Source organism: Pseudophryne corroboree, chromosome 2 (genome assembly GCF_028390025.1).
Source record: "Pseudophryne corroboree isolate aPseCor3 chromosome 2, aPseCor3.hap2, whole genome shotgun sequence".
NCBI lineage: Eukaryota > Metazoa > Chordata > Amphibia > Anura > Myobatrachidae > Pseudophryne > Pseudophryne corroboree.
In genome coordinates, this window is record NC_086445.1 from 436,934,805 (window position 1) to 436,958,826 (window position 24,022).

A 24,022-nucleotide genomic window follows, 5' to 3' on the forward strand; every position below is an offset into this window, starting at 1 on the left:
TGGCTGCATTGTTCACATGAAACAGTCCGATGATAAGGGAGAGAATCTGGTGTGGCATACACTGCATAGTCTGTGTTTACCCATGTTCACAGTAATCACAATGACATACACACAGACAGTAATACTTAGCAAGCCTGCCCTGACTGTATGTGAGAGGAGACACAGAGAGAAAGACCAGCACACCCCAACTATACAACCCCAGTGAGGCTGTAAGCTTATTATATCACAGTGAAACACTTATGATTTCTGTCCTGTATTGGACACAGATTGTGTACAATAGCAGCTCTCCCCCTTTGCTACACCCTGTACCAGTTTTCCAGCGTTTTCTGAGTGTCAGAAGGAGCTGTGTGTGCCTGCTGCTGCAGTGAGCCGCTGGTCCCGCTCTGAGGTAGCTCCGCCCTCCCTATTGCCGCCGGAGCTACAGAGATTTTTATACTGGCAATGTCTCCTAAATTGCTTAAAAACATCACACAAGTGCTAGTTTAAACCACCGCTAGCCAGTTTACACAAGGGGCTATAGCGGGTTCCCCCCAGGAGGGACCCGTATGCCTCCTCTGCGTGTCAGCAGCACTGAACTGGGGGCCCCCAGTTTGTACTCACCAGTCGTCACCTTCACGCTAATGTTAGGGGTGTGCGGCGTGCCGTGACTGCGACAGCTAAGGCGCAGTGCCCCACTGAACAAACAACCTCTCAGGACAGTGGTCCTGCAGCAGGGAAGCGGCTCTGACACCTCGCAAGGCTGGTGACCGACCGACCGCCCCCCCAACTCCCACGGTGCAGGTATGCTGCTCCCCAAACAGCATACCGAAAATAAAAAAGTTTAAAGGAAACTGAAAAAAAAACACTCTCTGGCGCTGCAGAGATGTGCATCCTCTCCTGAGAGCACTTTTTTCTAAACTGCCTGCGGGAGGGGGCATAGAGGGGAGGAGCCAGCACACCCAGTGAAGAAAATAAGAATTTACTTACCGATAATTCTATTTCTCGGAGTCCGTAGTGGATGCTGGGGTTCCTGAAAGGACCATGGGGAATAGCGGCTCCGCAGGAGACAGGGCACAAAAAGTAAAGCTTTAGGATCAGGTGGTGTGCACTGGCTCCTCCCCCTATGACCCTCCTCCAAGCCTCAGTTAGGTACTGTGCCCGGACGAGCGTACACAATAAGGAAGGATTTATGAATCCCGGGTAAGACTCATACCAGCCACACCAATCACACTGTACAACCTGTGATCTGAACCCAGTTAACAGTATGATAACAGCGGAGCCTCTGAAAAGATGGCTCACAACAATAATAACCCGATTTTTGTAACTATGTACAAGTAATGCAGATAATCCGCACTTGGGATGGGCGCCCAGCATCCACTACGGACTCCGAGAAATAGAATTATCGGTAAGTAAATTCCTATTTTCTCTATCGTCCTAGTGGATGCTGGGGTTCCTGAAAGGACCATGGGGATTATACCAAAGCTCCCAAACGGGCGGGAGAGTGCGGATGACTCTGCAGCACCGAATGAGAGAACTCCAGGTCCTCCTTAGCCAGGGTATCAAATTTGTAGGATTTTACAAACGTGTTTGCCCCTGACTAAATAGCCGCTCGGCAAAGTTGTAAAGCCGAGACCCCTCGGGCAGCCGCCCAAGATGAGCCCACCTTCCTTGTGGAATGGGCATTTACATATTTTGGCTGTGGCAGGCCTGCCACAGAATGTGCAAGCTGAATTGTATTACACATCCAACTAGCAAAAGTCTGCTTAAAAGCAAGAGCACCCAGTTTGTTGGGTGCATACAGGATAACAGCAAGTCAGTTTTCCTGACTCCAGCCGTCCTGGAACCTATATTTTTCAGGGCCCTGACCACATCTAGCAACTTGGAGTCCTCCAAGTCCCTAGTAGGCGCAAGACACCACAAAAAACTGGTTCAGGTGAAACACTGACACCACTTTAGGGAGAGAACTGGGGACGAGTCCGCAGCTCTGCCCTGTCCGAATGGACAAACAGATATGGGCTTTTTTTTTTTTTTGAGAAAAAAAACCACCCATTTCACACTCGCCTGGTCCAGGCCAGGTCCAAGAGCATGTTCACTTTTCATGTGAGATGCTTCAAATCCACAGCTTTGACTGGTTTTAAACCAATGTGTTTTGAGGAATCCCAGAACTACGTTGAGATCCCACAGTGCCACTGGAGGCACAAAAGGGGGTTGTATATGCAATACTCCCTTGACAAACTTCTGGACTTCAGGAACTGAAGCCAATTCTTTCTGGAAGAAAAATCGACAGGGCCGAAATTTGAACCTTAATGGACCCCAATTTGAGGCCCATAGACACTCCTGTTTGCAAGAAATGCAGGAATCGACCGAGTTGAAATTTCTTCGTGGGGCCTTCCTGGCCTCACACCACGCAACATCTTTTCGCCACATGTGGTGATAATGTTGTGCGGTCACCTCCTTTCTGGCTTTGACCAGGGTAGGAATGACCTTTTCCTGAATGCCTTTTCCCTTAGGATCCGGCGTTCCAACGCCATGCCGTCAAACGCAGCTGCGGTAAGTCTTGGAACAGACATGGTACTTGCTGAAACAAGTCCCTTCTTAGCGGCAGAGGCCATAAGTCCTCTGTGAGCATCTCTTGAAGTTCCGGGTACCAAGTCCTTCTTGGCCAATCCGGAGCCATGAGTATAGTTCTTACTCCTCTACGTCTTATAATTCTCAGTACCTTAGGTATGAAAAGCAGAGGATGGAACACATACACCGACTGGTACACCCATGGTGTTACCAGAACGTCCACAGCTATTGCCTGAGGGTCTCTTAACCTGGCGCAATACCTGTCCCGTTTTTTGTTCAGACGGGACGCCATCATGTCCACCTTTGGTAATTCCCAACGGTTTACAATTATGTGGAAAACTTCCCCATGAAGTTCCCACTCTGCCGGGTGGAGGTCGTGCCTACTGAGGAAGTCTGCTTCCCAGTTTCCATTCCCGGAATGAAACACTGCTGACAGTGCTATCACATGATTTTCCGCCCAGCGAAAAGTCCTTGCAGTTTTTGCCACTGCCCTCCTGCTTCTTGTGCCGCCCTGTCTATTTACGTGGGCGACTGCCGTGATGTTTTATCCCACTGGATCAGTACCGGCTGACCTTGAAGCAGAGGTCTTGCTAATCTTAGAGCATTATAAATTTACCCTTAGCTATAATTATGTGGAGAAAAATCTCCAGACTTGATCACACTCCCTGGAAATTTTTTCCTTGTGTGACTGCTCCCCAGCCTCTCGGGCTGGCCTCCGTGGTCACCAACATCCAAAACTGAATGCCGAATCTGCGGCCCTCTAGAAGATGAGCACTCTGTAACCACCACAGGAGAGACACCCTTGTCCTTGGATATAGGGTTATCCGCTGATGCATCTGAAGATGCGATCCGGACCATTTGTCCAGCAGATCCCACTGAAAAGTTCTTGCATGAAATCTGCCGACTGGAATTGCTTCGAAGGAAGTCACCATTTTTTTACCATGGCCCTTGTGCAATGATGCACTGATTTTAGGAGGTTCCTGACTAGCTCGGATAACTCCCTGGCTTTCTCTTCCGGGAGAAACACCTTTTTCTGGACTGTGTCCAGAATCATCCCTAAGCACAGGAGACTTGTTGTCGGGATCAGCTGCGATTTTGGAATATTTAGAATCCACCCCTGCTGTTGTAACAGTATCCGAGATAGTGCTACTCCGACCTCCAACTGTTCCCTGGACTTTGCCCTTATCAGGAGATCGTCCAAGTAAGGGATAATTAAGACGCCTTTTCTTCGAAGAAGAACCATCATTTCGGCCATTACCTTGGTAAAGACCCGGGGTGCCGTAGACAATCCAAACGGCAGCGTCTGAAACTGATAGTGACAGTTCTGTACCACGAACCTGAGGTACCCTTAGTGATAAGGGCAAATTTGGGACATGGAGGTAAGCATCCCTGATGTCTCGGGACACCAGATAGTCCCCTTCTTCCCGGTTCGTTATCACTGCTCTGAGTGACTCCATCTTGATTTGAACCTTTGTAAGTGTTCAAATTTTTTTTAGATTTAGAATAGGTCTCACCTAGCCTTCTGGCTTCAGTACCACAATATAGTGTGGAATAATACCCCTTTTCTTGTTGTAGGAGGGGTAATTTAATTATCACCTGCTGGGAATACAGCTCGTGAATTTTTTCCCATACTGCCTCCTTGTCGGAGGGAGACCTTGGTAAAGCAGACTTCAGGAGCCTGCGCAGGGGAAACGTCTCGACATTCCAAACTGTACCCCTGGGATACTACTTGTAGGATCCAGGGGTCCTGTACGGTCTCAGCGTCATGCTGAGAGCTTGTCAGAAGCGGTGGAACGCTTCTGTTCCTGGGAATGGGCTGCCTGCTGCAGTCTTCTTCCCTTTCCTCTATCCCTGGGCAGATATCTTATAGGGACGAAAGGACTGAAGCTGAAAAGACGGTGTCTTTTTCTGCAGAGATGTGACTTAGGGTAAAAACGGTGGATTTTCCAGCAGTTGCCGTGGCCACCAGGTCCGATGGACCGACCCCAAATAACTCCTCTTGATTAATACGGCAATACACCTTTGTGCCGTTTGGAATCTGCATCACCTGACCACTGTCGTGTCCATAAACATCTTCTGGCAGATATGGACATCGCACTTACTCTTGATGCCAGAGTGCAAATATCCCTCTGTGCATCTCGCATATATAGAAATACATCCTTTAAATGCTCTATAGTCAATAAAATACTGTCCCTGTCAAGGGTATCAATATTTTTAGTCAGGGAATCCGACCAAGCCACCCCAGCTCTGCACATCCAGGCTGAGGCGATCGCTGGTCGCAGTATAACACCAGTATGTGTGTATATACTTTTTATGATATTTTTCCAGCCTCCTGTCAGCTGGCTCCTTGAGGACGGCCCTATCTATAGACGGTACCGCCACTTGTTCTGATAAGCGTGTGAGCGCCTTATCCACCCTAAGGGGTGTTTTCTGGCGGGAAAGGGTATACCGCCCATATTTTCTATCGGGGGGAACCCACGCATCATCACACACTTCATTTAATTTATCTGATTCAGGAAAAACTACGGTAGTTTTTTCACATCCCACATAATACCCTCTTTTGTGATACTTGTAGTATCAGAAATATGTAACACCTCCTTCATTGCCCTTAACGTGTGGCCCTAATAAGGAATACGTTTGTTTATTCACCGTCGACACTGGATTCAGTGTCCCTGTCTGTGTCTGTGTCGACCGACTAAAGTAAACGGGCGTTTTAAAACCCCTGACGGTGTTTTTTGAGACGTCTGGACCGGTACTAATTGTTTGTCGGCCGTCTCATGTCGTCAACCGACCTTGGCGCGTGTTGACATTATCACGTAATTCCCTAAATAAGCCATCCATTCCGGTGTCGACTCCCTAGAGAGTGACATCACCATTACAGGCAATTGCTCCGCCTCCTCACCAACATCGTCCTCATACATGTCGACACACACGTACCGACACACAGCACACACACAGGGAATGCTCTGATAGAGGACAGGACCCACTAGCCCTTTGGAGAGACAGAGGGAGAGTTTGCCAGCACACACCAAAAACTCTATAATTATATAGGGACAACCTTATATAAGTGTTTTCCCTTATAGCATCTTTTTTATATATTTCTAACGCCAAATTAGTGCCCCCCCTCTCTGTTTTAACCCTGTTTCTGTAGTGCAGTGCAGGGGAGAGCCTGGGAGCCTTCCCTCCAGCCTTTCTGTGAGGGAAAATGGCGCTGTGTGCTGAGGAGATAGGCCCCGCCCCTTTTTCGGCGGCCTCGTCTCCCGCTCTTAACGGATTCTGGCAGGGGTTAAATATCTCCATATAGCCCCCGGAGGCTATATGTGAGGTATTTTTAGCCAAAAAAGGTTTTCATTTGCCTCCCAGGGCGCCCCCCTCCCAGCGCCCTGCACCCTCAGTGACTGCCGTGTGAAGTGTGCTGAGAGGAAAATGGCGCACAGCTGCAGTGCTGTGCGCTACCTTAAGAAGACTGAGGAGTCTTCTGCCGCCGATTCTGGACCTCTTCTCGTTTCAGCATCTGCAAGGGGGCCGGCGGCGAGGCTCCGGTGACCATCCAGGCTGTACCTGTGATCGTCCCTCTGGAGCTAATGTCCAGTAGCCAAGAAGCCAATCCATCCTGCACGCAGGTGAGTTCACTTCTTCTCCCCTAAGTCCCTCGTTGCAGTGATCCTGTTGCCAGCAGGACTCACTGTAAAATAAAAAACCTAAGCTAAACTTTTCTAAGCAGCTCTTTAGGAGAGCCACCTAGATTGCACCCTTCTCGGCCGGGCACAAAAATCTAACGGAGGCTTGGAGGAGGGTCATAGGGGGAGGAGCCAGTGCACACCACCTGATCCTAAAGCTTTACTTTTTGTGCCCTGTCTCCTGCGGAGCCGCTATTCCCCATGGTCCTTTCAGGAACCCCAGCATCCACTAGGACGATAGAGAAATGTAAATTGCACCGGCTACTTTGGACCCAGTGTATACCCCATTATACTAAGTCTCCCCAATATCCCTTATGGATGCTAGAGAAAGGTCAAAAACTGAAGAAAAAAAAAGTGAACTCATGTCGACCTAATGCATGTCAATCAAACGTGGTCGACCCAATGTATATCGACCTAACTCATGTCGACCTAATGACCGCCATCCGCTTTAAAGACTAACCAGCACTTGTAATTATAGTAATTGGATGTTTAGTTATCCACCAAGCAGGCTGAAGTCATTTAACAATAATTGTGTACATTCAGAAATGTCCCAATAGTAACTTTACAGTTTTAATCAAAATTTTAATAAACCATAAAACAGAGAACATACGTAGTAAGTTTATAAGATTTTTTTTCTAGTAATAAACCAAAATCAAAGCAGATCAGAATTCGTAAACTGGTTATTTCAGTAAGTTTGAAAATTTATATTGTTTTAATTGCTGTAATAAAACATACCCACTAACAATTTCAGAACATCTACTCTTAACTAAATGAACTGAATTACTTCTTCACGAGAGCTAAACTACAATTCACCTGATAAAGACAATTAGAGGGAAATATGGAAACATTCTTACCAAAGACTTTATGTGCGTTTGAACAGAAAGGTTATGCCGACACAGATTTGCCAGAAGGCCAAGACATGGCATGGTAAGCTCATCTTCAGGTGACTGACTAGAAGGAATAATATGAAAGGGTTACATTGTATTATTTTTCATGATCTATGCAAACAGCATTAATACTAGTAACAAGAGCCAAGTACAAGTTAAGAGAGGACTCCTTAAGTAATGCGGCGGACATACCGAAAAGTACAACAAAACTCAGAGGAGTTAAGGAGAAGAAAGGAACTGCTACAAATTTTCAATAAATGGGTCCTACCCAAACAGGAACAAAACATGGCGAAATGATGACGAAATATTTCAATATAAATTGAGATTGGAACAAAACCCAAAAGCAAAAAAAAAAAAAATTATTATTGTTCACACTCAGGTTAGATAAAGTATACACATTGGCTGCAAGTTTTTCTTTTTGTTTTAATCTAATTTGACATTTATTTGCACATGTGTAGTAAAATAAAGACCCTCTGATCGGTCTGCACATTTATGGTCAAAATCATATGAATCACGAGTTATCCCAGGCTTTTGTCAGCTTCGAATCTGTGTAGATCATCTTCTTTATGGGTGAAAGTATACAACAGCTGCTGGCCAGATCAATACCAGTCACTAACCGTTCTTATGAAACAATCACTGTCTAATGGTGTGTATTTCTCTGTAGAGTTATGCCGCACAACCAAGTAAAATGATGGCTTTAGAAAAAATAAAGTTATCTAGTTGCATTAGACACACAGGAATCAATGGAAGCTCCAAATTACAATTTAAACATGTAATAAATCACTAGTCACTATTTTTAAATCACAAGTGTGGGATTCAGTTGAAAGGTAGTTTAGTAAATATATAAGGGCTTTCAAAGTTCTTTACATGTGATTGTATTTTACAGAAGTCTCAGGGAAGTCGGTCTTGAATTTGTTCAGCCATAGTACTGTACTTTATTTTATATAAGCACATTTGCACAAGTGCTTAGCTGTTAGATTTTTTTTATTCAGCCTAAACAATTTAGTTTCGTTAGTTTATGATAAAGAATATTGTGATCACAGTACAAAAACACCGACTAGTTCTAACTTCCTCAGACTTTTAGAGACATGAAACCCACAGTTACGACTTAAGGTGCATACACACTGGGTGATATTGTAAACAATGTTGCTTATTTTTACCCTCCTGAACGATATCGTTTACAATATCGCCCAGAGTGTATGCCACGAGTGATGCCCTAGGTGCACTGTCAGCTGTCCATGCAGCTTAATCTGACAATATCAGACGTTGTATGTTCGGTCCGGCAGCAGCATGATGTCACAGTGTGTATGTACTATGTTGGCGGCCCGGGAGGGAAAACACTATGCGATATCGCTCATGGAGTGTACCGCCTAGTGGGTACCCAACTTTAGGGCCGAATTCAATTAGCTACAAAACCGTGAATTTACCACAAAGCGCGAAAAGCACCTATTCAATTGTCCATCAATAGATTTTATTTATCTGTGGTAAATTTACCGCAAATATCAATTACCACCTCTGATCAGGTGATAAAATAGGGATTTCCCCAAGCTTACGTTAAAAAATTTCAGGATTTGGTTCAGAACCCCTGGGACACCCCCCTGAATGACTAATTAGGTACTTACATGTTTTTCATTAATTTTAATTGGCCAATAATGGCATGTCGTTGTTGGGGTGAAAAAGTGCGAAATTATGGAAATTGGGGAGCTCTACGATTGGGTCAAGTATTTTTAGACTTGCAAGAGGGAGTAATCGATCTGTTTCCGTTTTTTGTTTTTGTTTTTAAAGACCCCTAAATTGACCCAAATATATACTTATACCCATTTTTATGTAGCCCAAATTTAAATTTTAGCACTTCTTTTGCTGAAAAAAATACTGCTTTCTATAATTTTTCACATTTAAAAAAAACTCCAGTCAATTTAATAACACGAATACTTTTATTATGACCAATAATAAACTTATCGTATGTTAGTTTAGCTCTACTGGGGATATGGGCAGATTTCCCCCATTTTCCCTTACACTTTTCCCAGTAATCCTGTTTTTGTGATTTTGCTGCAAAAAAAGGCAATCGCTGTAAATTACCTCGATTTTTACGTCAATTCGATTCAGCCTTAATTTATAAGCTATCAACTCATGCCCTATAAACATACTGGCCGGCCTACAATTTTTTTAAAAAGTGGACAAAGTGTATGGTTTGAAAAAAAAAAAAAAAAAAATAGAAAAAAAAAAAAAAAAAAATAGGATTTTAATACCTACCAGTAAATCCTTTTCTCTTGGTCCATAGAGGATGCTGGGGTCACCATAGAACCATGGGGTATAGACGGGATCCGCAGGAGACATGGGCACTTTAAGACTTTGAAAGGGTGTGAACTGGCTCCTCCAGACTCCAGTTACAGGTACTGTGCCCAGGGAGACGGACATTTCGAGGAAAGGATTTGTTGTTAAATTAAGGTGAGATTCATACCAGCTCACACCTCAAGCATGCCGCACAACGTGGCATTCAACAGAACACAAGCCAACGGCATGAACAATCGCAGCAACATGCTGACAATAAACGTAACACAACATGTGTGTAACCACAACTAATAACTGCAGATACAGTACACACTGGAACGGGCGCACAGCATTCTCTACGGCAGGGCTGGCCAAACCGGTCCTCGAGATCTACCAACAGTTCATGTTTTCAAGGCCTCCTGGAGATCTGTAGAATTGTCAGTTAGGAATGAATGCAGCTCATCTTAATTAGTAATGACAACACCTGTGCTCCAGCTAGGTGGTCCTGAAAACGTGGACTGTTGGTAGATCTTGAGGACTGGTTTGGCCAGCCCTGCTCTACGGACTAAGAGAAAAGGATTTACCGGTAGGTACTAAAATCCTATTTTCTCATACGTCCTATAGGATGCTGGGGTCACCATAGAACCATGGGGTTATACCAAAGCTCTAGAACGGGCAAGAGAGTGCGGATGACTCTGCAGCACTGATTGAAGACCTTAAGTTCGGTCATCGGCCAAGGTGTCACACTTGTAGAAGTTTGCAAATGTGTTTGACCCCGACCAAGTAGCTGCTCAGCAAAGTTGCAATGCCGAGATCCCCCGGGCAGCCGCCCAGGATGAGCACACCTTTCTAGTAGAATGGGCATTCACCGATTCCGGTAACGGAAATCCAGCCGTGGAATGAGCATGCTGAATCGTGTTACAGATCCAGCGTGCAATGGTCTGCTTGGAAGCAGGACACCCAACCTTGTTGGGAGCATACAGGACAAACAGAGCCTCTGTTTTCCTAATCCGAGCCGTTCTGGCGACATAAATCTTCAAAGCTCTGACCACATCCAGAGATTTTGACTCAGCGAAGGAGTCAGTAGCCACAGGCACCACAATAGGTTGGTTCATGTGGAAAGAGGAAACCACCTTCGGTAGAAATTGTTGACGTGTCCTCAATTCAGCTCTATCTTCATGGAAGATCAAATAAGGGCTCTTGTGAGACAAGGCCGCCAACTCAGACACCCGCCTTGCAGATGCCAAGGCCAACAGGATGACCACTTTCCAAGTGAGGAATTTCAACTCCACCTTCCGTAAAGGTTCAAACCAATGTGATTGAAGGAACTGCAACACCACATTAAGATCCCATGGTGCCACTGGAGGCACAAATGGAGGTTGGATGTGCAACACGCCTTTCACGAAAGTCTGAACTTCTGGAAGGGAGGCCAATTGTTTCTGAACGAAAACCGATAAGGCTGAAATCTGTACCTTAATTGAGCCCAATTTTAGGCCTGCATCCACATCTGCTTGTAGAAAATGGAGAAAACGTCCTAGCCGAAACTCTTCCGTAGGAGCCCCCTTGGATTCACACCAAGAAACATATTTCCTCCAAATACGGTGGTAATGTTTAGACGTTACCCCTTTTCTGGCCTGAATAAGTGTGGGAATGACTTCACTGGGAATACCCTTACGGGCTAGGATTATGCGCTCAACTGCCATGCCGCGGTAAGTCCTGATACACGCACGGCCCCTGTTGTAACAGGTCCTCTCGCAGAGGAAGAGGCCAGGAATCTCCTATAAGTAATTCCTGAAGATCTGGATACCAAGCCCTCCTTGGCCAGTCTGGGACAATCAGGATCGCCCGGATCCTTGTTCTTCTTATGATCTTTAGAACTTTTGGAATGAGAGGAAGTGGAGGGAATACATACACCGACTGAAACACCCACGGTGTCACCAGAGCATCCACTGCAATTGCTTGAGGGTCCCTTGACCTGGAACAATATCTCTGAAGCTTCTTGTTGAGACGAGATGCCATCATGTCTACTTGAGGAACTCCCCAACGACCTGTCACCTCTGCGAAGACTTCTTGGTGTAGGCCGCACTCTCCTCGATGGAGATAGTGTCTGCTGAGGAAGTCTGCTTCCCAGTTGTCCACTCCTGGAATGAAGATCGCTGACAGAGCGCTTGTATGCTTTTCCGCCCAACGGAAAATCCTTTTGGCTTATGCCATTGCCGCTCTGCTTTTCGTTCCGCCCTGACGGTTTATGTACGCTACTGCTGTTACATTGTCCGACTGGATCAGTACAGGCAGATCTCGAAGATGTTCCGCTTGCAGAAGGCCGTTGTAAATGGCCCTTAACTCCAGAATATTTATGTGGAGACAAGTTTCCTGACTTGACCATCTTCCTTGGAAGTTTTCTCCCATTGTGACTGCCCCCCAGCCTCGGAGGCTTGCATCCGTGGTCACTAGGATCCAGTCCTGTATCCCGAACCTGCGCCCCTCTAGGAGGTGAGAGCTGAGCAGCCACCACAGGAGTGATACCCTGGTCTTGGGAGACAGGATTATCCTTCGGTGCATGTGTAGGTGGGACCCGGACCACTTGTCCAACAGGTCCCACTGGAACACTCTGGCATGGAACCTGCCAAACTGAATGGCCTTGTAGGCCGCAACCATCTTCACCAGCAACCAAATGCATTGATGGATTCACACTCTTGCTGGTTTCAGAATTTGTTTGACCAGACTCTGAAGTTCCAGAGCCTTTTCCACTGGAAGAAAGACTCTCTGTAGTTCTGTGTCCAATATCATTCCCAAAAAAGACAACCGCGTCGTTGGAATCAACTGCAATTTTGGCAAGTTTAGGAGCCAACCATGTTGCTGAAGAACTGTCAGGGAGAGTGCAACATTTTGCACCAACTGGTCCCTTTCCCCTTTATCAGGAGATGGTCCAAGTACGGGATAATCGTGACTCCCTGCTTGCGAAGGAGAACCATCATCTCCGCCATCACTTTGGTGAAAATCCTCGGAGCCGTGGACAGACCAAATGGCAACGTTTGAAATTGGTAATGACAATCCAGAATTGCAAACCTCAGGTAAGCCTGGTGCGGAGGATAAATGGGAACATGTAAGTAGGCATCCTTTATGTCCACCGACACCATAAAATCCCCTTCCTCCAGCCTGGAGATCACTGCTCGGAGAGACTCCATCTTGAATTTGAATTTCTTTAGGAAGAAATTTCGGGATTTCAAGTTTAGGATTGGTCTGACCGAGCCGTCCGGCTTCGGGACCACAAACAGACTCGAATAAAAACCTTCTCCCTGTTGTGACTGGGGAACCCTGACGATAACTTGATTTTGACACAACTTTTGTATTGAGTCGCAAACTACCTCCCTGTCTGGAAGAGAAGCTGGTAAGGCCGATTTGAAAAAACGGCGAGGGGGAACGTCTTGAAACTCCAGCTTGTACCCTTGGGATACTATTTGTAAAACCCATGGGTCTAGGTCCGAACGAACCCAAAACTGACTGAAGAGTTTGAGACGTGCCCCCACCGGTGCGGACTCCCGCATAGGAGCCCCAACATCATACGGTGGAATTGGCAGAAGCCTGGGAGGACTTCTGCTCCTGGGAGCCTGACAAGGCTGGTGATCGTTTACCTCTTCCTCTTGTAGCAAGGAAGGAAGAACATCTGCCCTTTTTGTATGTATTGGGCCGAAAGGACTGCATCTGATAGTGGTGCGTTTTCTTTTGTTGTGGAGGAACATAAGGCAAAAAAGGATGACTTAACCGCGGTAGCTGTAGATACCAAATCATCAAGGCCGTCGCCAAATAAGGCCTTACATTTATATGGTAGAGATTCCATACTTTTCTTGGAATCAGCATTCCATTGGTGAATCCACAACGCTCGCCTAGCTGAGACTGCCATGGCATTGGCCTTTGATCCCAAAAGACCAATATCTCTCGCAGTTTCCTTAAGGTATGCTGCAGCTTCCTTGATATAACCCAGCGTCAAGAGGATGCTATCCCTATCTAGGGTATCTATTTTAGAAGACAAGTTGTCTGCCCACTTTTCGATAGCACTACTTACCCACGCAGACGCAATGACACGTCTGAGTAGCGTACCTGTGGTCGCATAAATGGACTTTAACATAGTTTCTTGTTTACAATCCGCAGGATCCTTAAGGGCCGCCGTGTCAGGAGAGCCACCTTTTTAGATAAACGTGACAGGGCCTTGTCCACAGTGGGGGGTGACTCCCACTTTTCCCTATCCGCCGAAGGAAACGGATAAGCTACCGTAATTCTTTTGGGAATCTGAAACTTTCTGTCAGGACCTTCCCAGACTTTTTCAAATAGCGTGTTCAGTTCATGAGAGGGAGGAAACATTGTCTCAGGTTTCCTTTCCTTATACATACAGACCCTTTTATCAGGGACAGCCGGGTCCTCAGTGATATGTAATACCTCTTTAACCGCCACAATCATGTACTGAATGCTTTTTACCAAATTTGGATCTAATCTGGAATAGCTATAGTCGACACTGGAATCAAAGGGAGGGAACCTGACTTTGCAATAACATAACATATCTTCCACAGATTTCTTCCATGCCTGGGTCTGAGACTCAGACTTATCTAGCCTCTTATTAATAAGAGCCATATTAGTATTCAAGGCGTTCAACACATTTACCCAATCAGGTGTCGGCGGTGCCAACAGGGTCACCCCCGCAGCCGTTTGTGTCCCTAATACAGCCTCCTCCTGGGAAGAGCCTTCAGCTTTAGACATGTCGACACACGTGCACTAAACACCCACAGACACACCGGGCATATAGGGGACAGACCCACAGTAAAGTCTGTCAGAGAGACACAGAGGGGATTTGCCAGCTCACAACCCAGCACTAAATCAACGGGTCTGAAATCACCAAGCAATTGCCTCAGACCTATAGCGCTTTTACGATCACATATATTGCACCAATTTACACGCCTCCCCTCCCGTTTTGTACCCCTGGTACTTGTCAGTGTGAGGAGAACCAGCGTCTCTGCAGCATGCAAAGAGGAAATGACGCCGTGAGCAGTGAGGAAGAAGCCCCGCCCCCTTAATGGCGTGCTTCTGTCCCGCTTTTTCTGATATTTATACTGCCCCCCCCCCCCTGTAGTGCTGTGTGTGGAAGCTTGGCGCGCAGCGTCTGCACGCTGCGCGGTACTTCAAAAAATGCCGTCACTGAGGAAGAAGTCTTCTTTTCTTCTGTTACTCACCTGTCTTCTGGCTCTGTAAAGGGGTGACGGCCGGCTGCGGGAGTGAGCATCTAGGCGTACCCAGCGATCAGCATCCTCAGGAGCTAATGGTGTCCTGTAGCCAGAAGCAGAGCCCTTGAACTCTCTGGAAGTGGGTCATACTTCTCTCCCCTAAGTCCCACGAAGCAGGGAGACTATTGCCAGCAGCCTCCCTGAACATAAAAAACCTAAACAAAAGTCTTTTTCAGAGAAACCCAGTAAAGCTCCCTGTAGTGCGTTCAGTCTCACTGGGCACAATTCTAAAACTGGAGTCTGGAGGAGGGGCATAGAGGGAGAAGTCAGTTCACACCCTTTCAAAGTCTTAGAGTGCCCATGTCTCCTGCGGATCCAGTCTATACCCCATGGTTCTATGGTGACCCCAGCATCCTCTAGGACGTATGAGAAAAAGAGAATAAAAACAATGAAAAACATTTTACCTTGTTTAGAACATATACATATATGGCAGTATATAAAACCAAGTTGTATTTGTCATGGTCTTTATTTTGTGCATCTGCTCCATGAAAATGATCTGAGAATGATCAATGCAAACACATATGTTAAGGTATTTTATGTTATACTTACATTCTGTTCATCAAGAATGAAATTAATTCCTCAATATTGACACTTGCATGCAAAACTCTTACATTGTAGGTTAATCTTTGCAGCAGTTGAATGCTCTAATTAAGAAATAAAACAGAATACAAATAATAAGAATTTTTCTTACCGATAATTCTATTTCTCATAGTCCGTAGTGGATGCTGGGGACTCCGAAAGGACCATGGGAATAGCGGCTCCGCAGGAGACTGGGCACAAAGTAAAAGCTTTAGGACTAGCTGGTGTGCACTGGCTCCTCCCCCTATGACCCTCCTCCAAGCCTCAGTTAGGATACTGTGCCCGGACGAGCGTACACAATAAGGAAGGATTTTGAATCCCGGGTAAGACTCATACCAGCCACACCAATCACACTGTACAACCTGTGATCTGAACCCAGTTAACAGCATGATAACAGAAGGAGCCTCTGAAAAGATGGCTCACAACAATAATAACCCGATTTTTGTAACTATGTACAAGTATTGCAGACAATCCGCACTTAGGATGGGCGCCCAGCATCCACTACGGACTATGAGAAATAGAATTATCGGTAAGTAAATTCTTATTTTCTCTAACGTCCTAGTGGATGCTGGGGACTCCGAAAGGACCATGGGGATTATACCAAAGCTCCCAAACGGGCGGGAGAGTGCAGATGACTCTGCAGCACCGAATGAGAGAACTCCAGGTCCTCCTCAGCCAGGGTATCAAATTTGTAGAATTTAGCAAACGTGTTTGCCCCTGACCAAGTAGCAGCTCGGCAAAGTTGTAAAGCCGAGACCCCTCGGGCAGCCGCCCAAGATGAGCCCACTTTCCGTGTGGAATGGGCTTTTACAGATTTTGGCTGTGGCAGGCCTGCCACAGAATGTGCAAGCTGAATTGTACTACAAATCCAACGAGCAATCGTCTGCTTAGAAGCAGGAGCACCCAGTTTGTTGGGTGCATACAGGATTAACAGCGAGTCAGATTTTCTGACTCCAGCCGTCCTGGAAACATATATTTTCAGGGCCCTGACTACGTCCAGCAACTTGGAATCCTCCAAGTCCCTAGTAGCCGCAGGCACCACAGTAGGTTGGTTTAAGTGAAATGCTGAAACCACCTTAGGGAGAAATTGAGGACGAGTCCTCAATTCTGCCCTGTCCGTATGAAAAATTAGGTAAGGGCTTTTATAGGATAAAGCCGCCAATTCTGATACACGCCTGGCTGAAGCCAGGGCTAACAGCATTACCACTTTCCATGTGAGATATTTCAAGTCCACAGTGGTGAGTGGTTCAAACCAATGTGATTTTAGGAATCCCAACACTACATTGAGATCCCAAGGTGCCACTGGAGGCACAAAAGGAGGCTGTATATGCAGTACTCCCTTGACAAACGTCTGAACTTCAGGAACAGAAGCTAGTTCTTTTTGGAAGAATATCGACAGGGCCGAAATTTGAACCTTAATGAACCCTAATTTGAGGCCCATAGACAGTCCTGTTTGCAGGAAATGCAGGAATCGACCCAGTTGAAATTCCTCCGTAGGGGCCTTCCTGGCCTCGCACCACGCAACATATTTACGCCAAATACGGTGATAATGTTGTACGGTTACATCCTTCCTGGCTTTGATCAGGGTAGGGATGACTTCATCCGGAATGCCTTTTTCCTTCAGGATCCGGCGTTCAACCGCCATGCCGTCAAACGCAGCCGCGGTAAGTCTTGGAACAGACATGGTCCCTGCTGGAGCAGGTCCTGTCTTAGAGGTAGAGGCCACGGGTCTTCCGTGAGCATCTCTTGAATTTCCGGGTACCAAGTCCTTCTTGGCCAATCCGGAGCCACGAGTATAGTCTTTACTCCTCTCCTTCTTATGATTCTCAGTACTTTTGGTATGAGAGGAAGAGGAGGGAACACATACACTGACCGGTACACCCACGGTGTTACCAGAGCGTCCACAGCTATTGCCTGAGGGTCCCTTGACCTGGAGCAATATCTGTCCAGTTTTTTGTTGAGGCGAGACGCCATCATGTCCACCTTTGGTTTTTCCCAACGGTTTACAATCATGTGGAAGACTTCTGGGTGAAGTCCCCACTCCCCCGGGTGAAGATCGTGCCTGCTGAGGAAGTCTGCTTCCCAGTTGTCCACTCCCGGAATGAACACTGCTGACAGTGCTATCACATGATTTTCCGCCCAGCGAAGAATCCTGGTCACTTCCGTCATTGCCCTCCTGCTTCTTGTGCCGCCCTGTCTGTTTACGTGGGCGACTGCCGTGATGTTGTCCGACTGGATCAATACTGGCTGACCCTGAAGCAGAGGCCTTGCCTGACTTAGGGCATTGTAAATGGCCCTTAGTTCCAGGATATTTATGTGAAGTGACGTTTCCATGCTTGACCACAAGGCCTGGAAATTTTTTCCCTGTGTGACTGCTCCCCAGCCTCTCAGGCTGGCATCCGTGGTCACCAGGACCTAATCCTGAATGCCGAATCTGCGGCCCTCTAGGAGATGAGCACTCTGTAACCACCACAGCTGAGACACCCTTGTCCTTGGAGACAGGGTTATCCGCTGATGCATTTGAAGATGCGATCCGGACCATTTGTCTAGCAGATCCAACTGAAAAGTTCTTGCGTGGAATCTGCCGAATGGAATCGCTTCGTAAGAAGCCACCATCTTTCCCAGGACCCTTGTGCACTGATGCACTGACACCTGGCCTGGTCTTAGGAGTTTCCTGACTAGGTCGGATAACTCCCTGGCTCTCTCTTCCGGGAGAAACACCTTTTTCTGTACTGTGTCCAGAATCATCCCTAGGAACAGCAGACGTGTCGTCGGAATCAGCTGTGATTTTGGAATATTTAGAATCCATCCATGCTGTCGTAGTACTATTTGAGATAGTGCTACTCCGACCTCTAACTGTTCTCTGGACCGTGCCCTTATCAGGAGATCGTCCAAGTAAGGGATAATTAAGACGCCTTTTCTTCGAAGAAGAATCATCATTTCGGCCATTACCTTGGTAAAGACCCGGGGTGCCGTGGACAATCCAAACGGCAGCGTCTGAAACTGATAGTGACAGTTCTGTACCACAAACCTGAGGTACCCTTGGTGAGAAGGGCAAATTGGGACATGGAGGTAAGCATCCTTGATGTCCAGAGACACCATGTAGTCCCCTTCTTCCAGGTTCGCTATCACTGCTCTGAGTGACTCCATCTTGAACTTGAACCTTTTTATGCAAGTGTTCAAGGCTTTCAGATTTAAAATGGGTCTCACCGAGCCGTCCGGCTTCGGTACCACAAACAGCGTGGAGTAATACCCCTTTCCCTGTTGTAGGAGGGGTACCTTGATTATCACTTGCTGGGAATACAGCTTGTGAATGGCTTCCAATACCGCCTCCCTGTCGGGGGTAGACGTTGGTAAAGCAGACTTCAGGAACCGGCGAGGGGGAGACGTCTCGAATTCCAATTTGTACCCCTGAGATACTATCTTCTGGCAGAAATGGACATCGCACTTACTCTTGATGCCAGAGTGCAAATGTCTCTCTGTGCATCTCGCATATATAGGAATGCATCCTTTAAATGCTCTATAGTCAATAATATATTGTCCCTGTCCAGGGTATCAATATTTTCAGTCAGGGAATCCGACCAAGCCACCCCAGCACTGCACATCCAGGCTGAGGCGATTGCTGGTCGCAGTATAACACCAGTATGTGTGTATATACTTTTAAGGATATTTTCCAGCCTCCTATCTGCTGGCTCCTTAAGGGCGGCCGTCTCTGGAGACGGTAACGCCACTTGTTTTGATAAGCGTGTGAGCGCCTTATCCACCCTAGGGGGTGTTTCCCAACGAGCCCTAACCTCTGGTGGGAAGGGATATAGTGCCAATAATTTTTTTAGAAATTAGCAGTTTTTTGTCGGGGGTAACCCACGCTTCATCACACACTTCATTCAATTCATCTGATTCAGGAAAAACTACGGGTAGTTTTTTCACACCCCACATAATACCCCTTTTTGTGGTACTTGCAGTATCAGAGATGTGCAAAACCTCCTTCATTGCCGTGATCATGTAACGTGTGGCCCTACTGGAAAATACGTTTGTTTCTTCACCGTCGACACTGGAGTCAGTGTCTGTGTCGACCCACTGAGGTAACGGGCGTTTAATAGCCCCTGACGGTGTTTGAGACGCCTGGACAGGCACTAACTGAGCTGCCGGCTGTCTCATGTCGTCAACAGTTTTCTGTAACGTGCCGACACTGTCACGTAATTCCTTAATTACGGCCATCCATTCAGGTGTCGACTCCCTAGGGGGTGACATCACCATTATAGGCAATTGCTCCGCCTCCACATCATTTTCCTCCTCATACATGTCGACACACACGTACCGACACCCAGCACACACACAGGGAATGCTCTGATAGAGGACAGGACCCACTTAGCCCCTTGGGGAGACAGAGGGAGAGTTTGCCAGCACACACCAGAGAGCTATATATGTATAGGGACAACCTTACAATAAGTGTCTATCCCTTATAGCTGCTTATATCTGTTATTTTGCCAAATAAGTGCCCCCCTCTCTTTTTTACCCTGTTTCTGTAGTTGCAGGATGCAGGGGAGATTCTGGGAGCCTTCCTACCAGCGGAGCTGTGTGGGAAAATGGCGCTGTGTGCTGAGGAGATAGGCCCCGCCCCCTTCACGGCGGGCTCTTCTCCCGCTTTTTTCTGGAAAACTGGCAGGGGTTAAATACATCCATATAGCCCAGGAGCTATATGTGATGTATTTTTTGCCAAATAAGGTAAATTCATTGCTTCCCAGGGCGCCCCCCCCCCCCCCCAGCGTCCTGCACCCTCAGTGACCGAAGTGTGAAGTGTGCTGAGAGCAATGGCGCACAGCTGCAGTGCTGTGCGCTACCTTATGAAGACAGGAAAGTCTTCTGCCGCCGATTTATGGACCTCTTCTTGCTTCAGCATCTGTAAGGGGCCTGCGGCGCGGCTCCGGGACCCATCCATGGCTGGGCCTGTGATCGTCCCTCTGGAGCTAATGTCCAGTAGCCTAAGAAGCCCAATCCACTCTGCACGCAGGTGAGTTCGCTTCTTCTCCCCTTAGTCCCTCGATGCAGTGAGCCTGTTGCCAGCAGGTCTCACTGAAAATAAAAAACCTATTTAAACTTTTACTCTAAGCAGCTCAGGAGAGCCACCTAGATTGCACCCTTCTCGTTCGGGCACAAAATCTTAACTGAGGCTTGGAGGAGGGTCATAGGGGGAGGAGCCAGTGCACACCAGCTAGTCCTAAAGCTTTTACTTTGTGCCCAGTCTCCTGCGGAGCCGCTATTCCCATGGTCCTTTCGGAGTCCCCAGCATCCACTAGGACGTTAGAGAAATACAATTTAAAAAGCAAAATTTACACACAAAATAAATACACCAAACAATGGCACAAAAGTTTACAAACCTGTAATAAAACAGGATCATTGAGGATAGAGCTATATCTATGAACCACACCAGCCAAAACATTGGTAACATTGTATGTAGCATGAAGAGTTGCTCTAGTTTCAGCATCAGCAGCTGTAGATGTATAAATAAAATACAAAGGGGAGAAAAGTTAACGTGATAATAATGGTTGTGATCTCACAAACACACAAGGAAAGTAATTCACATGTGTCTATACATCATCTAGGAGACTTTTTTTTAGATTTTAACTATTTTTGTCATTTTCCTTAATGGACAATGACTTATTTCAATGAAACAAAATGCAGAATTAATAGGGTTGGTGTCTTATGTTTGGTTGCACCATTCCTTTTCTTTCTCACAATCTGGATATGCTGGAACCCAAGTTAAGAAGAAAAAAAATCTAAATGATTCATAAAAATGAAATAAAGATTAAATACCCATAGATTGTAAACATGCGAGCAGGGCCCTTCTACCTCTATGACTGTTTGTTTTTACCCAGGTTGGTCTTCTAATTGTATCTAGTTGTAAAGGGCAATGGAATTTGCTGCGCTATATATGAAACTGTTAATAAATAAATTTAATAAATACCCCACTCTGGGGCACTGGAGAATGTTTTTCAAATAAGAATACGCAAAACCTTTTCAAAGTATTGTTAATTAGATTCTATGGCTGCTCCAATTGGAGACACCTGACCAGGAACCCAACCCCACATGTGTTGTAAGATAGTTTTGCATATTTTGGAAGCGTTAAAAGGAGGAAAACCTCTAATAAAACAAGTGCAGTTTTAAAGAAGATAAAATACTGTATATGCATAAACAGTAGCTACAACGGAGTAGTAAATGAAATAACCTGCAAATTGCAAGCAGCTGCAACAAATTAGGCTGCTTGATATAAAGTATATATCTGCTTGATATAAAGGTTCCAATAATTTTCAAGTTGGTTTTTCCTTTTAAATTATTGCAGATTTAAATGTAGTGGCTAAATCAAAATCTTACAGCTCGCAGCTACTGTACTACATTTACACCATTAAGTGTAGTTGGAAAACTGCTAAAAAGTAGGAATTCTCCAATACATCTTCCATATTTAAGAGGGATTTTTATGGATGCAAAAATTGTACACATTAAATTTACAGAACCCCATGTAGATTTGGAAGGAAATGTGATATTTTTACATAAAACATGTATTCCCAGTCTACAGTATATGTGCTCAAGGGAGAAGCACCAGCAAATACATCAGTTAGGAGGCACGTTGATTGACACCCGGTGCAAAGACATAAATGGCACAGATCTTGTTAAAAATAAATAATTAAAAATAAAATAATAAAAAATTACTTCCCAGCTACTTCATCCTAAAAAAAGTGCTATGCTGGTAACCATAAGTTCAGGGGGAGGAACAGGGTAAGGTCCAACCGAAAAAGTATCTTCCAGCAACAGGCTATGACAGGCTGGGCTGATGACACTATAGAAGGGAAACCAATTGTGCAGGGTCCCCCTCCCCCCTAATCTGTTCAAGATGGAGATTAATTCACTGGGGAAGCAGGCTCACACATGCTTAAACTGTATATTTCAGCAAGCAGCAGCATACCTAAACACTTTATACATGAGAAGGTTTGCTGAAACCTGTAGTACGCCAGTAAAGAGGGAAAAATGCATAAGATGTCAGGTGAAAACAAATTAGATACACATATGCTCTCTGTAGATATTAGTGTGTGTACGCATGCACAGTTCAGATTTCTATATTTTATGGAAAGTAAATAAGTGCCACTCTGCATCAGCCGCACAAAGTCAGATGAGTAAGAATGTGTGTGCGACACATATCAATACCCAAGTCCTTATAAGAAATGGAGCTTCTTGAGGAGGAAGAATCTGTGCCCCCAAAAAAATGCCTCAGGGTTTCTGAGTGAGGGCTATGGCAATAAGAGTTAGCTAAGGCTGTGCTCCCAAGAGCAAGACCGCACAGTGAGGGGGGCGGTGAAAGTCAGCTAGAGACCATGTGATCTCAGGAAGTGCATGATATAGCAAAGATATTTATACCACTTTTAATCTGTAGCACGGTAGCAGCCGTGTCGCCTGACACGGCTGCGACCCGTGCTACAGCCCCCTTTTGGCTGTAACACACGCTCCGGTTTCTCCCGATGGCAAAAAGCTTTGTCCGGCTTTTTGCCATCCGGCAGGGTCTTTCACACACAACGGCTTTGAGACGTGTGTAATGCTGTGCGCATGCGCAGCGTTAGACATGGCTTGAAAAAAAAACGTTGTGTGTGAAAGCTCCCCTTCACACATACGGTTCACTGCCTTCAAAGACGGCACGGCCACGGCCCGGCAGCCAGACCTTCCAGTGGATATCTCCGGCTGCAACCCGGCAGCCGGGCTGGGGCAGTGCAGTGTGAAAGGGCCCTACCCTTTGCACTGTTCATTATAATACCGGCACTTTCCCGGCCGGCAAAAGCTGGCGCGTGTGTTTCAGCCCTTTCCCACAGCGCCGGGTTGGTGACGCTGCTAATGACGCGGCGGGGCTGGGAGATCACATGATCTCCCAGCACCGCCCTCCCATACACTGAACGGGAGCCGTGTCGCCTCGACACGGCTCCCGTTCACACTACACAGCTTACCAGGTTGAACACGTGTTCAACCCAGCAAGCTACCCGGGTAGGATTCCCGGATCACTTGATCCGGGAATTTGCAGGGGGACCCTTTTCCACTGGGAAAAAACATGGGTAAATGCGCACCCCCGCGCATTTACCCATGTTGTAAAAGCTAGTGGAGAAGGAGTATTAGTCTGCACCCATCAATCTAATAGTCTAATTGTACTGCAGGAGGGGAGCAGCAGTATAAGAAACCTGAGTGGCATTATATTACACTTTTTCTAGTCACTGAAATGAACTGTCCTACAAGTTATGTTAAGAAGAAATAAGGAAACGGATGAGGTTTGAACTCTGTTGCAGGGCTCAACAAATTCCATGAGCCAGGTAGGAATGGTACCTAGATTATTCAGTGAGGGAGAAAGCAGATTCTCATCAGCCCCAGCAGAAATTTGTTGGTATGCCTTTATTGCAGTGGCCAGTAGAGCATGTGCTGAGTGTCCCTCTCGGCCTGCGCTGACTGCTGTGCCTGTCCGTCCCACACTGTCATCCTTGCTTCTCGATTTTAGAAGAATTTGACAAGCCCTGCTCTATTGCAATGTAAGTTTGGTACTGTGCTACAGTAGGGAGCTGCCTGTATAAGCTACACATTACATATTCACTTTTTTCTACTGCAATTGCATGAGTAGAGGAACCTATTTAACTACCCACTGTATGCTGTGAGAAGCCAGAGTTAGACCCGAGTACGAGGCTCTCCAGATGTTGGTACCAGGGTATAGGCCTGTGTATGAGGCTCTTCAGATGTTGGTTCTAGAGTATATGAC

General features: G+C 46.3%; 1 protein-coding gene across 1 annotated transcript in view; it reads right to left on the minus strand.

Annotated features, from left to right (window-relative positions):
- Positions 1 to 24,022, minus strand: part of CIP2A (cellular inhibitor of PP2A) — a 156,204-nt gene that overhangs the window by 127,867 nt on the left and 4,315 nt on the right. Inside the window, exons 3-5 of the mRNA XM_063953637.1 lie at positions 20,619 to 20,731; positions 15,211 to 15,305; positions 7,082 to 7,178 (exon numbers count right to left, since the gene is read on the minus strand). Of these exons, the coding sequence (XP_063809707.1) occupies positions 7,082 to 7,178; positions 15,211 to 15,305; positions 20,619 to 20,731 (305 nt within the window). The remainder of the gene's footprint in view (positions 1 to 7,081; positions 7,179 to 15,210; positions 15,306 to 20,618; positions 20,732 to 24,022) is intronic.